The following is a 15,456-nucleotide window of genomic DNA, read 5'->3' as shown; positions in this document are numbered from 1 at the left end:
TAGACGATTATTACAAGCTGTTCGAATATTGATAGTACTTCGCATTCGCTACGTTCATCACAAAATAAAAATAATAAAAATGTGGAGATGACTGTATGTCGCGCGTACGTGTGTCGGGCACGATAGCTCGCGTCGAACTGAAGCGAGCCGAATAGTGTTCGCTTTTTGTTCGCTAAACGTCAGGCCTTTTGACTCGAGCACCAATACCTCTAGGCACTGTGAAGTTGCCCGAAGCGAATCGACGTTCCCCTATACACTATCTTATTCGATCAACTTCGCAAGTGGTGATGAGGGGGTGTAATAATGCTGACATTTCACCCTATGCTCTTCTTGTACAAAAGATGGCGCCACAAGGCCTGATATGATATATAAACTCATTAAATTCACTTTTTCGAATTTTTCAGTACTACAAAAAAGAGTGTTAGTTTCATGATATTAATGCCAGTTAATTATATTCTCCCATTGTTTGTGACAGAGCCATCCAAACGCGGAGCAGTTGCGGGAGAACGGCTCCGCGCTAGTTTGCACCTTCTGTTACCATTCGCTGCTTAGTCAGTGGAGAAGGTAAGTTTATGCATGTTATGGGTAATAATACTAAGAATGTGACACTAGAAGAAATTATAAATACTTAATACATACACGAGGAATTAGTTTATTGTGTTGATTTCTTATAAAGTTTTTTTCGTAACTTAATGTCCAGTTATAAGGTAATATTTGATTAATGTGCTTTTATATATTTAAGGATGGATATTAATTACGTGCTTGACTTTTAAATGTGGAGTTATTACTGTAAGTTCTTAGTCAAACGCTGCGCACACTACTAGGATGACATGGCAGAGGATTTTTATGTGACGAATTAAACTATAACTTAATTGTATAAAACTAAAATTGACATTGCGATGCACGGAAAGATTTATGTTTAACGCCGTTCCGTTTTTTGTATCGACGACAATCATTATTGAAATTTCAATTTTATTTTCCCACTGTATCGTATAGTGTCGGGCGGTATGCTTGGCGTGTAAATACCTATGAAGAAGTACTGACATAAGGTTGTGCGTAGGTACGAGGCGCTGGGCAGCTACCCGGCGGAGCGGCGCGTGTACAACACGCACGACTACCACTGCCACCTGTGCGGCATCAAGACCTACCGCAAGCGCGTGCGCGCGCTGCCCATCAAGGTACGGTGGCGGGGCGGGGCGGGGCGGGGCGGGGCAGCACCCGGCGGAGCGGCGCGTGTACAACACGCACGACTACCACTGCCACCTGTGCGGCATCAAGACCTACCGCAAGCGCGTGCGCGCGCTGCCCATCAAGGTACGGTGGCGGGGCGGGGCGGGGCGGGGCGGGGCAGCACCCGGCGGAGCGGCGCGTGTACAACACGCACGACTACCACTGCCACCTGTGCGGCATCAAGACCTACCGCAAGCGCGTGCGCGCGCTGCCCATCAAGGTACGGTGGCGGGGCGGGGCGGGGCGGGGCGGGGCAGCACCCGGCGGAGCGGCGCGTGTACAACACGCACGACTACCACTGCCACCTGTGCGGCATCAAGACCTACCGCAAGCGCGTGCGCGCGCTGCCCATCAAGGTACGGTGGCGGGGCGGGGCGGGGCGGGGCGGGGCAGCACCCGGCGGAGCGGCGCGTGTACAACACGCACGACTACCACTGCCACCTGTGCGGCATCAAGACCTACCGCAAGCGCGTGCGCGCGCTGCCCATCAAGGTACGGTGGCGGGGCGGGGCGGGGCGGGGCGGGGCAGCACCCGGCGGAGCGGCGCGTGTACAACACGCACGACTACCACTGCCACCTGTGCGGCATCAAGACCTACCGCAAGCGCGTGCGCGCGCTGCCCATCAAGGTACGGTGGCGGGGCGGGGCGGGGCGGGGCGGGGCAGCACCCGGCGGAGCGGCGCGTGTACAACACGCACGACTACCACTGCCACCTGTGCGGCATCAAGACCTACCGCAAGCGCGTGCGCGCGCTGCCCATCAAGGTACGGTGGCGGGGCGGGGCGGGGCGGGGCGGGGCAGCACCCGGCGGAGCGGCGCGTGTACAACACGCACGACTACCACTGCCACCTGTGCGGCATCAAGACCTACCGCAAGCGCGTGCGCGCGCTGCCCATCAAGGTACGGTGGCGGGGCGGGGCGGGGCGGGGCGGGGCGGGGCGGGGCAGCACCCGGCGGAGCGGCGCGTGTACAACACGCACGACTACCACTGCCACCTGTGCGGCATCAAGACCTACCGCAAGCGCGTGCGCGCGCTGCCCATCAAGGTACGGTGGCGGGGCGGGGCGGGGCGGGGCGGGGCAGCACCCGGCGGAGCGGCGCGTGTACAACACGCACGACTACCACTGCCACCTGTGCGGCATCAAGACCTACCGCAAGCGCGTGCGCGCGCTGCCCATCAAGGTACGGTGGCGGGGCGGGGCGGGGCGGGGCGGGGCAGCACCCGGCGGAGCGGCGCGTGTACAACACGCACGACTACCACTGCCACCTGTGCGGCATCAAGACCTACCGCAAGCGCGTGCGCGCGCTGCCCATCAAGGTACGGTGGCGGGGCGGGGCGGGGCGGGGCGGGGCGGGGCGGGGCAGCACCCGGCGGAGCGGCGCGTGTACAACACGCACGACTACCACTGCCACCTGTGCGGCATCAAGACCTACCGCAAGCGCGTGCGCGCGCTGCCCATCAAGGTACGGTGGCGGGGCGGGGCGGGGCGGGGCGGGGCAGCACCCGGCGGAGCGGCGCGTGTACAACACGCACGACTACCACTGCCACCTGTGCGGCATCAAGACCTACCGCAAGCGCGTGCGCGCGCTGCCCATCAAGGTACGGTGGCGGGGCGGGGCGGGGCGGGGCGGGGCGGGGCGGGGCAGCACCCGGCGGAGCGGCGCGTGTACAACACGCACGACTACCACTGCCACCTGTGCGGCATCAAGACCTACCGCAAGCGCGTGCGCGCGCTGCCCATCAAGGTACGGTGGCGGGGCGGGGCGGGGCGGGGCGGGGCGGGGCGGGGCAGCACCCGGCGGAGCGGCGCGTGTACAACACGCACGACTACCACTGCCACCTGTGCGGCATCAAGACCTACCGCAAGCGCGTGCGCGCGCTGCCCATCAAGGTACGGTGGCGGGGCGGGGCGGGGCGGGGCGGGGCAGCACCCGGCGGAGCGGCGCGTGTACAACACGCACGACTACCACTGCCACCTGTGCGGCATCAAGACCTACCGCAAGCGCGTGCGCGCGCTGCCCATCAAGGTACGGTGGCGGGGCGGGGCGGGGCGGGGCGGGGCAGCACCCGGCGGAGCGGCGCGTGTACAACACGCACGACTACCACTGCCACCTGTGCGGCATCAAGACCTACCGCAAGCGCGTGCGCGCGCTGCCCATCAAGGTACGGTGGCGGGGCGGGGCGGGGCGGGGCGGGGCAGCACCCGGCGGAGCGGCGCGTGTACAACACGCACGACTACCACTGCCACCTGTGCGGCATCAAGACCTACCGCAAGCGCGTGCGCGCGCTGCCCATCAAGGTACGGTGGCGGGGCGGGGCGGGGCGGGGCGGGGCAGCACCCGGCGGAGCGGCGCGTGTACAACACGCACGACTACCACTGCTACCGCACCAGCACCCGACGGAGGGTAATGTTTTTCGAGCGTATGTATGTATGTATTATCCTTTGACGCCCCTCACAGCCTAAGTGTTATGCCGTTGGATTCGTCTAAATTGTGAGTGACATGGGCTTTATTCTTAAGCAGTCTGTTTTATTTGTTTTTATAACATGTCTATAGTTAATATTATGTAGAAAAAAAAATAATGTAATTCTTATAATTACAATGAAATTAATTTGTTTCAGGAATTCCCATTCTTAGTACAAAGGCGGACTGAAAATTCATTATTATTAGAAAATGGCGATTACGCTGTAGTATGTTTAGACTGTTATGAAAGTTTAAGGTGAGTCTTTCGTAAATCAGTGTTATAAATATATATTTTTTATTATAGATAGAAATAGTTATAGAAATATATTATTTCCATTCATCATCTGATTTAATTAAATTAGGGTGTTACGTACTCATGAAATGAAATTGACACTTTTTGCAAGGCATCTTTTTTGTTCGTACGTTTAGTTAAAGTTTATCTTAAAAATTGAATTATTTTGAATATAGTTTGCAGAGAGGAAAATTTTGATTTCATTTATATGTATTGATAGAATGTAGAGTAGACAGTGGCATAGCGTAGGGTAGGTGGGGGTGGAAGTTGAATTCGTCGTCCCCTATTAAGAAATAGTCAGCTAAAAATAAGTTCTCAATAACCGAATCGGTTATGAAATTTAGTACTGGGCCACAATGGGGCGGAGAAAGCACTGAGAGCTATAGAGCTGATTTTGGCGTCCCCTGAATTGGCTGCCCGGCGTGGACTACCTCCAGCCCTACCGGCACGCTACGCCTCTAGTGTAGCGCATGTAGATAAGCGAGCGAAGAGCGATCTCCTATCGTGTTGTTTTCGTATAATACATTATTTGTGGTCGGTCTCAGAACGCAGGCGACGGACTACGAGCGACGGGGCGTGCCGGTGGACAAGCGCGAGTACAACTGGCTGCAGCAGCCGCCGCCGCCGGAGGACTCCGCCGACGTCACCATCGCGCGCCTGCCCTCCGGCGACCGCTCCGACAAGCTGGTACACCGCACACACACAGCCGGCACACACACACACACACACTCCGCACACACACACGACACACACCCCGCAGACACACCCCGCACACAAGCACCGTCCGCAAACCCCATACACATACTTTACACTCACACACACACGCACCTACGCCACTCGCACGCACGCACATATAACAACACTCGCGCACGTGTAGACGCGTATAATCCGCGCCAAACTGCTAGTCTGGTCTGAAGTTGTTGTGAGCAACTGTAGTCATACAATTTGCTATAGGGACGAGATTCATTTCTATATTCAGAGCGGACTAGCAGTTTCGAGCGAACCCTACGTGCTCACGGACTTACTCACCCCCGCGCACACACGTAGTAGACCCAAGTATGTAAATGTGTGACGTTCCGTGCAGATCCCTCAGTCGCTGGTGGTGGGTCGCGGCAAGCGGCACAGCCCCAAGCAGCCCGCGCCCGAGCGACGCCCGCCGACCACCAAGCCCGAATCAGGTATGTAAATACACATTTACTTGTGACCGATCGAAGATTCGGTTTCGACTTAGTTTTGGACAAAAAAAATGTTTCGGCCTAAGTTTCGGATTCGGCCAAAAATCGGGTGAACTTTTCGGTACGTGAATTTTTGGGTTGCGTTCGACTGTACTCGGGCGTTTGCTTAGCACGAGTTTCTTTGCTACATGACCTTTAGTACGACGATGAGATGCGTCTGGAAAATTAGAATTTTGTTTTTATATTATATGCTCCTATTGAACCAAAACATATAAATAAATAGATGTAAAATGTCTAAATACTTCTCCGATTGTTCTGTAAATTTATACTTCTTTTCGGACGATTAGGAAAATGTTATAATGTTATATTTGCAAAACCTTTAATAAATAAATCGACACCATGATGTTAACTAGTAAATGTTGCAAGTTTTGCAGAAAACGATATAAATATTCTTTGTGTCGTGTCGTATCATTTTGTGCAAATCATTTTATAATCATCCTTTGTAAAAGGCTCGCTTCAAATTTTGTAAAAGGTTAACTTCTTATGCATGTATGCGTTGACGAGCTTTTGCCCGCGGCTTCGCTCGCGTTACGAAGTAATATTATTAACTAACAAGATTTATACAAACTTTCATCCCCTATTTTATCCCCTTGGGGGGTATCAAAATCCTTTCTTAGCGGATGCCTACGTCATAACATCTACCTGCATGCAAATTTCAGCCCGATTCGTCCAGTGGTTTGGGCTATGCGTTGATAGATCACTGTCAGTCAGTCACTTTTGAGTTATATATATTTAGTTACATTTTTAGTCATTGAGTTACATTTTTTATATTTAAGTAACATTAAGTGAGCAAATATGTGGAATATTCTTAAAGATATGGGAGTACCAGATCATCTCACAAGTCTCATACGCAACCTTTATGAAGATGGTGAAACAGCAGTACGCGTCAACCACGTCCTATCCAAACCGTTTAAACCGCAAAAAGGTGTACGACAGGGATGCATTCTCTCTCCACTTCTGTTTAATATACAGGATGAATTTTTAAAACGGGCCTTAAGGGCCAAATCCGAAACTATGAGGATTAGCGAAAAATGCTGAAAGGAGTTACGAGGCCGATTTTGATAAAAACTAGAACTGCATCATTAGTTTTTTAAAATATTATTTTCCTTAGCCGGGAATCGAACGAGTTCATTTTGAAAAAAATGACACCTCTATATTATTCCACTATCTGATAGTGTCGCTTATAAGGATCAAATTCTGGGAAGTAATGTTATGTGACAAATTAAAGGAAAAGGAAAATTTTGAAGAAAATACGTATTTTTCCATACATTGGCATATTAATCCTTAAGGATTATACATAACAAATGATTTATGTATAATTCTTTACAAACAGACATTAGTCATACCATTGAAGAATTTGTTGGTTAATCAACTAATTATTCGATGTTATGACTATGACATACGGCTTAGTATGAGAAAGTAATATTTTGGCAAATAAGTTACCGCCGTTTTTAGGATTTATTTTTTAATGAAAATAGATAACTGATTAAATAGTAAATTCTTATTGTTTGTTGTTTACAACTTCGTTTCAACGTTAAATATGATTTTGTACATCTCTTTTTTTAGTAATCACTCGGATTTGACTCTAAAAAGTAATTCTCGGAAATTGTCAACTTTACATCTGTATTAAACGAAACTCCGCCAAGCAACGCCATAGCAAGTAAATCTATTTTAATGGTCCTAAAAATAACCTTAGCTAAGTCGGACATAAAAATATAAATTATTGGGAAACAAAACATCCATTTCGAATGATTAGAAACATTGAGCCAAAAAAAATGTTAATACACGAAATGTTTTAATTGATGAATGGCGGGAACTTAACTTCCAAATTAATATAAAAAAATATGTATTTTCTTAAAATTGAGGCTTTTCCTTTAGTTTGTCATTTATCATTACTTCCAGATTTTGATCCTTATAAGCAACACTATCAGATAGTGGAATAATATAGAGGGTGCATTTTTTTTCAAAATGAACTCGTTCGATTCCCGGTTAGGGAAAAAGTTATTTTAAAAAAGTAATGATGCAGTTTTAGTTTTTATCAAAATCGGCCTCGTAACTCCTTTTAGCATTTTTCGCTAATCCTTATAGTTTCGGATTTGGCCCTGAAGGCCCGTTTTAAAAATTCACCCTGTATATGGCGAATATATAATGAGATAAGCCTTCGAGAATTGGGAGGGTGGAATAACAATCGCTGATCACAAGATCAACAACCTGCGGTACGCCGATGACACTACATTGTTTGCGTCTTCAGAAGACGAAATGGCAAGCTAATTCAGAGAATAGAGCGAGAGAGTCAAAAGTATGGGCTTGCTATCAACAAAACCAAAACGAAAATAATGATAGTAGACAGAGGCAGCAAGCTCTCTCGCCCTACCAGGCTTAACGGTTTTGAAATTGTGAACTAACTGTCTATCTGGGATCCATGATAAGCGACCAAAGACCCTCCTTGACCCTCCGCGAATTGGAGATAAAGAGAAGAATCCAAATGGCAAAATGTGCCATGACAAGTCTGACAAAAGTATGGCGTGACAGAAATATTACTGGAACCACCAAAGTAAGACTTGTCAAGACGTTGGTATTCTCTATTTTTCTCTACGGCGTTGAAACTTGCACACTGCGAGCAAATTGACGCCTTCGAAATGTGGTGCTGGCGGAGGATGCTCCGTATCCGTGAACAGCAAAGAGGACAAACATATGTATATTAAAGGAGCTGAAAGTAAAAACAAGGCTATCAACCATCTGCCTCCAAAGAATTCTATCTTACTTTGGCCGTATAGCACGACGGGAAGACGACTGCCTGGAGAAGATCATGATTGTTGGGAAAGTGGAAGGTAAAATACCTCGAGAAAGATCGCCAACAAGATGGTCTGACCAGATCAAGGACTTAACTAAGATGTCTGTCACAGAATGCCTAAGACTAGAAGAAGACCGAGCACTTTGGCGAAATTTGCAGCACACCTGCACAGTAGACCACCACAGCAGGCACGACATTCAGCAATGAATAAGCAACTCAGAAGAACAGGCGAGCACTATTGCTCATTTAGTATTTCAATGCTCAAAGGATTTAATTAAGGTAATAATAAATAAGGTACAAATAAATAAAAATGTTCTCGTTAGTAATAGTATAATTAAAGGGCCAGTACGAATATTGATTTTAAACCGTCGTTTCCATGTAATACTCTGATTCAATACCGGCCCGGCCAGTGGGTGGCGGCCCGTTTGGGGGAACAGTAAGTCAATAACCATTGCACACAAGTAAAGACAAAATAAATGTATCCGCATAATGAGACACGAGGCGGGCATTAACAAGCCGCTTCCTAATTGCTAGACGAGTAACATATGCATACACATATGCGATATGCATGCATGGGGGTGCTTGGGGGGCGCGTAGCCCCGCGGCTCGTACATCGTAACTGATTTATATAGTTAAAGTCTGGTGCTAGGGAGATAGGTGGGCGCCGTTTTTGTTGTCTGCCTACCCAGTGGGACAACTACTTTGCACGGGTGTGTCAGAGTGAGAAGGATTAGGCTATCGTCCACAGCTAGTGACTAAACTCATTCACTTTGAGTGATTCTGATGCCACGTTAAGAAGGCCTTTGGAGAACTGGTTTAAAAAATCGGTCACGCTGTAATAATGAGCATTAAAGCAATGTGATGGAATACGCTCTAGGCCTACTCCTAATGTGAGGAAAGTGCAGTGGAGCCTTTTCCTTTAGTTTGACCTTCGTTATAATTGATACTATCCGATGGCGCAGTAATACGGCTCGTTCGATTGCCAAATAGAATAAAATAGTTGTGTCCCCTTATCTCCTTAGAGCATAAATGAGAAAATTCCCTAATATTAAAAATATATTAACAACCCTATCCGCGGTTGAAATATGTTTATTTTGCACTGCAAATATGTCTCTTTACGCTGCTTACATTAAGAGTGTCGTTGTTTGTGTCGTTGTTTCCTCATTGGCTAATGCGATCGGACGGCGGTATCACGACGTTAGCGCCGCCCCCTTTCACGAGAGCGCTCGAGCACGCTGTGTGGGAAAAGTTTGGTCCATTGCCGGATACGACACGGTACGAAGCGGTAACAAATGTCCCGTCGCTGGATACTTTTCGGATACGTCACGGATTTAGTGGTATTTAATGTCCTGGTGCTGGATACGATGTTGTCATCGAAAGTGTCTAGACGAGTTAATAATAGCAAAAATAATATCGAATAAATTAAAGAACTAACTTTCTTACAACTTAGCAGTTTATGGCAACGTTATTTAGTTCAATTATCTCGAATGAGAATAGGATTTTTGGCAACATGTGCGAATGGTCACCAAAAAAAGGACACTGAAAAAAAGGACAAGTAAAAAAAGGTGATCACAAATATATTTTGAAGTATCATTTGTTTCGATACTTTTACAAATACGATACTGTTTTAGATACTACTCATTAGTGCAGTATCGGTATATTCTATTCGATATCGTGTCCCTAAGCGGAAATTAGTGGCTCAATAATAACGTGTCGTATGAAACAGTGGGCACGAGCGCGCTAAGAGCGCATGCGCGAGCCGTCCCGGGCGTCCCGGGTAACGCCGAGCCACGTTTGTCCGTCTGTAGCTATCTATATATACGTGTGAACGATGCCGTCTGGCACTTCAGCTCTTAACGCGCCTCTTTGAGAGGGTTTTTTGGCTTTTCGTTGCCGCTTAGAGTAAAAAGATTTCATTTGAATTATGAGTCTGTTGCATGCTGCTATTTTTACTTTAATTTATTTTAGAAAACAAACACATTTCGATATACAACATCATTGTTACATACATATATGTAGTAGCAGCACAGGAGCATTCTCTAAAAAAAGTTTAAATTTTTTTTTAAAGATCTAGCTTTTAGTAAAATCAGCATTCATCACCATTACATACTGACCGCGCAGACTATGTAATAATAATATGTCTATCGGTGTCTGTGTGAACACGTTGTGAAAAATTTTGATTATTGATATTATACTCGAACCGTTGCTGACAATTTACAAGTCTGTAGATTAAAATGTGGCCTAACTAGTTCTAAAGTATGAAGTCTATTTTTATTCTCAAAAAATCATTACCTATATTATCAGAAACATAATAATTACCTCGATGTTCTTGAAAGAGACTAAAATGAAGAATGGTAACAATTTTTTATTTATTCCACGTGGTATGTCCGTTTGAGCGCTCAGTCATAATAATAAAGCAAAGAGAATCCGGAGCGCTGCAAACATCGCTACGGACAAAGTACGGGAAACTTTCTACAACTTTGCCGAGTTACACTGGGAATTATTCTGAACGACTGTGCTGACAATTCTGAGATGTGTGTGTGTGTGTGATGTAAGTGTGTTGCGTATAGAAGTAGCAAGCAAGCATGCAATCCATTTCGAATAAAAGTAATTAATTTTTTTGGAAGATAACAGCAGAAGAGATAACTTTCTTCAAAAACAAATATAGATAATAGAACCTTATATATAGCGTAAACAATATTGCAAAGTAACACTGGCTTTAAACTGACAATGACAATAATAAAAGATTATTTTGATACAAACCAAAATCATTTAATGGTATATTATCACTGCCGTATATCAACACCCGTAACTAATTCCGTATAGAAAAGAGATTTTATGAGTTGCTACTTGCGAGGTCTTAAATGATCGTCACAATCACAATCACAATCTCACATGTAAGGGAGCCTAACAAAACGGAGAACTACACGCTAGAAATAGGTGTGGCGATTGTACCATCCCCGTTGGAACACATTCGTTCTACTGTTTTTAGAACCTTTTAGTCTAGTCACGTTTTCATCAATGTTCAAAACTCGAATTGTAACCGAAAAACTGAGTTATTATTATTAAATTAATTTATTATTTGATTGAATTAACTTATTAATAATTTATTATTTTTCCTGCTCTCTACATGAAATTGATACCTGATATCCTAATTGGCAGGGATATTACGTATACAACAGTATCGCCCCCATAGCAACGATCTCAATAGACGTACTCTAATCCGTCGCCAGACTCGACTATCTCGAATGAGACATCTCAATTTAAGCTAATGAATACTATGATTAAGTTCGATGTAATGTTGAGATTGAAGTAAATTTGAACTGGATTTTGTTTGAATAGATAATGCGTTATTTTCTGATACGCCTCTATCTACAAATTATAAATGTTATGGGGATATTAAATATGATTGAAAATATTTCTATTTGCACGAAAATGTGAGGTTTTTAATGTGCTATTTATTCTTCTATGAATGTTTTGAAGTAAAAATATATTACTAATAGTATGTAAAATGTGTGTCTCTATGTCATAAGTTTTGCCGAAAATAATTCTGTGCTATCGTTACTTCCTTTTCTTCTTTCTATATTATTATGCGTGTGTGATGATGTAGCACAATATTAATGAAGATGAATTTTAATGAAAAATAAAGGAGACTTATACATGTAATATAATTCAAAATACATTTATACATTTTAACGTGAATGTTTCCCGTGCTACGGTTACGTCATGATCACACAGTTGCGATTTCCGCTAATAAACTAAGTTTATAATTAAAACGTGAGGTAGCAACCATATTACACGCGACTTTATTTTGTAATTATGCATGTTTTATTAAATCAACCTGCGTTTTCTCCGGAGTATTTGATGAGTCACTAACTTCGTCTTGTGAAGGCAGCTTCTTCTTAGCTAAAAATAGAGTGGGCGTGCAAAAATCAATTATTTGTTACTACGAGCGACGATGGTACTTATTGCTTCGCAGTTGTGGGTAGATACCAATACAATAGGACTTAAAAATATTCTCTCGTGTTATCGTCGTCTCGTCTTTCTCTCGTTAGCGAGGAAAACAGTGATAGCTTAGTGGTTAGAAAGTCGGCTTCTCGCGCGCAAATATTAGTTTTCAAAATTGTATGCGTGTTAGAAAATAATTATCACTTGCTTAAACTGTGAAGGAAAACATCTTTTTCAACAACGTGAAAATCTGCGCGCCTGGGAGTATTTAAAAAAATTCTCGAGGTGCAAAATCTACCAATCCACACATAACCATTGCGTCAGACTAAATCCCTCTTGCTCTGAGAGGATACCCAGCAGTGGGATGGTAAAGGGTTGACGAGAAGGGAGGAATTACCCGAATAACTGCGGAGTATAGAGATCGGCGGTGTTGTTGGCGTGAGGGGCGCACCGGGAATACAATCACGCCACCTCGACACCCCAAACATGCCGAGTAGATGTGGACATGTGATAGACGTCCTCTTATTATATTACGTTTCACTTCTATTGTTGAATCTTTTTTCTTAAGTAGGTATTTCTTTTGTAGAATTTGAACGTTTTGTATTATAAATGGTATTTTCTTTGCTACAGGTAAGAATCAAGAGTATTTTTGTAAATGTCGCATTGTTTAATGTTGGTAAGTGACTTTCGTTTAATAGAAAATAAACAATAAATATTATATTAACTGAAAACGGCAAAAATGGCAAATTTGCGTTACAGATTTTTATTAATTTTGGTATTACCTTATATATTAGGTCACAGCCTAATGTTTGTGCACTTTATAATGTGTTACAGTTTCTAAATTAATTATTAAACCGTGTAATAATTTGCGCAGCGTTTCATCATTGTCTTTCAGCTGATAATACAACAGTATTAAAATTCATACCGTTATTATATTGTATAGTGTCTGTAAAAACTTACCCTACTTATACAATCCCCTACAATAACAAATAACCCTAACAAAACCATAACAAAATACAATAACCCTCATCATCATCATCATCAACCCATTGCTGTCCCACTGCTGGGCACGGGTCTCCTCTCAGAATGAGAAGGATTAGGCCATAGACCACCGCGCTGGCCAAGTGCGTATTGGTAGACTTCACATACCTTTAAGATTTTTTTTTTATAAATCTCTTAGGTATGCAGGTTTCCTCACGATGTTTTCCTTCACCGTATTAAGCAAGTGATAATTAATTTCTAATTACAATAACCCTACTTAGTAATAATGAGACTGGCTACAAGAGTAACACAGTTGTAGGCAAGGACACGCCACCAAACGTTAGGTTTTTTTTTATAATATAGGAGTAGCAGACGAGTATGCAGTCCACCTGATGGTAAGTGGCTACTGCCGCCCATGGACATCTGTAATCAACCCCAAATAGGTTTAGATATTTCTACCTGATGTCGGCCACACATGCACCGCTATCCCTGAGGACTAAGCTGGAACGCCTCGGAGAAGTCTGTCTCCCTTACCACACCGTTCAAACCGGAACACAGCAGCGCCAAACACTGCTGTTATTAGGTAGAAATGGTGTGGCGGTGGTGCCGCCAGAGTCGAACCACAAAGGGTTCTACCACCTTCATAAGTATATCTTCATAGGTTTTTCATTTATTAATAAGCTTCGCCGTAATATAACCTTCACCATTATTCATTTGTAGTCTAGGACAGATAAACATACAACAGTATGAAAATTCGTATGTTCTAGAAATGAATTAAGTTTCCATACAATGTTATATTTAAAGGTATAAATAAAGACACTTCAAATAAATATTATCTTTAAAGGTATTATTATTTCTAATTTGAAGTATAGCGTAGGTTTGTATCTCAGGGACGCAGACAAGGATACGCCTACGAGCTGTAAGCTATTGATAGAAATATTGATTTGATGTATACTGTACTCCTCTGTCGTTTCGTTTTCTTCATGTTCATTATACTACGAAGTTAAGGCAGATAAACGCTTTCTACACTCACAAGCACGAATTTACAAACATCCAGACTCAGAACAGATATCTAAATTCATCATTAAGATATCCGTCTGACCGGGGAATGAACCCGGAACTTTGCGCGTCAGACCGGTATGATGATCGCTCCGACACGCGGGTCGTCAAATGACTTAAAACTTTCTTTTCTATCTATTTAAAAATCAATCGGTATGTACAAAAATATTTTAACTTAAGTGATATCTGTGCATTATGAACTCTATGCATTTGGTAATGCGCATGCGTCCGTGGCGTTGGTTGCCGGGACAGCGCCGTAGCGGCGGCTACGGGCCGTGCTATGCATGTAGCTACGTAGCCCCGCGTCTGGCTACGGAGCTACGAGGGTACGTTTTTAAGTTCGCGGAATGAGGGACAAGGAGCGAAAATAAAATGTCAAAATTATTTTCTTTTTCTACATATTCTCCTGCAAGACGAATGCATTTTTCAGATCTTTGTATTAACTTATTTAAACCCTCATAAAAAAATGTTTTGTCCTTGTCGGAAAAATACGAGGAAATTGCGTCCTTTACTTCTTCGTCTGTAGAAAATTTCTTTCCACGAAGCTCTTTTTTCATTTTTGGAAAGAGATAATAATCGCTGGGAGCCAGGTCTGGACTATAGGGTGGGTGATTTAAAATATCAAAGCCCACCTTATGCAGGGCAGCCAGTGCAATACGGTTCTTGTGTACGGGCGCATTGTCGTGCAACAGCAGGACACCTCTGGATAATTTTCCTCGTCTTTTTTCTTTGATGGCTTCTTTTAACCGCTCCAAGATTGTTGCGTAATATTCTCCGGTTATAGAGACACCTTTATCTTTGTAATCTATTAACAAAATTCCTTCTGCATCCCAAAAGACTGTCGCCATGAGTTTGCCGGCCGATTGTGACACCTTAAACTTTTTAGGAGGTGCTGTACCCTTTTTATGCCACTGCATGGAGTCTTGTTTAGACTCAGGTTCATAATGGTGAACCCAAGTTTCATCTCCAGTAACAATTCGATTCAGTACAATATCCTTATCTTCTCCACAGAGGTTCAAAAACGTACGGGAACATTCAACGCGCTGTTGTTTCTGAGGCGGCGTGAGCATTCTCGGCACCCACCGCGCGCTGACCTTAGTCATGCCAAGATGGTCATGCAGAATTTTAAAAATGGTTGTATCCGATACTCCAACCATTTCTGCAAGCTGTTTCTTCTTTAGCCGAGCATCTTCCAGTACTAATTTTTCGACTTCCGCTATCGTTTCCGGAATGGTCACCTCAACAGACCGTCCTGGTCGTGGGTCGTCTTCAAGTGAATCCCTGCCTTGCTTAAAAAGGTTGTTCCACTTGTAAACCATCGTTTTTCCAGGGCAAGAGTCCCCGTAAACCGATGACATCTCTTCCATTATGATTTGCACAGACTTTCCTTGCTTGGTAAGGAACTTTATAACGGCGCGATGCTCGATTTTCTCCATACTTCCAATTTTCTTCCG

The 15,456-nt window shown here is 44.5% G+C and overlaps 1 protein-coding gene across 1 annotated transcript in view; it reads left to right on the top strand.

Moving 5' to 3' along the window:
- Window positions 1-15,456, top strand: part of px (MAP7 domain-containing protein plexus) — a 147,465-nt gene that overhangs the window by 105,709 nt on the left and 26,300 nt on the right. Inside the window, exons 15-19 of the mRNA XM_073091811.1 lie at window positions 476-564; window positions 1,061-1,178; window positions 3,852-3,949; window positions 4,531-4,672; window positions 5,070-5,163. Of these exons, the coding sequence (XP_072947912.1) occupies window positions 476-564; window positions 1,061-1,178; window positions 3,852-3,949; window positions 4,531-4,672; window positions 5,070-5,163 (541 nt within the window). The remainder of the gene's footprint in view (window positions 1-475; window positions 565-1,060; window positions 1,179-3,851; window positions 3,950-4,530; window positions 4,673-5,069; window positions 5,164-15,456) is intronic.

The sequence above is a fragment of the Epargyreus clarus genome, unplaced genomic scaffold (genome assembly GCF_041222505.1).
Source record: "Epargyreus clarus isolate Ecla_fem2 unplaced genomic scaffold, WU_Ecla_fem_2.2 ptg000035l, whole genome shotgun sequence".
Taxonomy (NCBI): domain Eukaryota; kingdom Metazoa; phylum Arthropoda; class Insecta; order Lepidoptera; family Hesperiidae; genus Epargyreus; species Epargyreus clarus.
The sequence above is the reverse complement of the archived record's forward strand: the minus strand, read 5'-3'. Positions and strand labels throughout refer to the sequence as shown.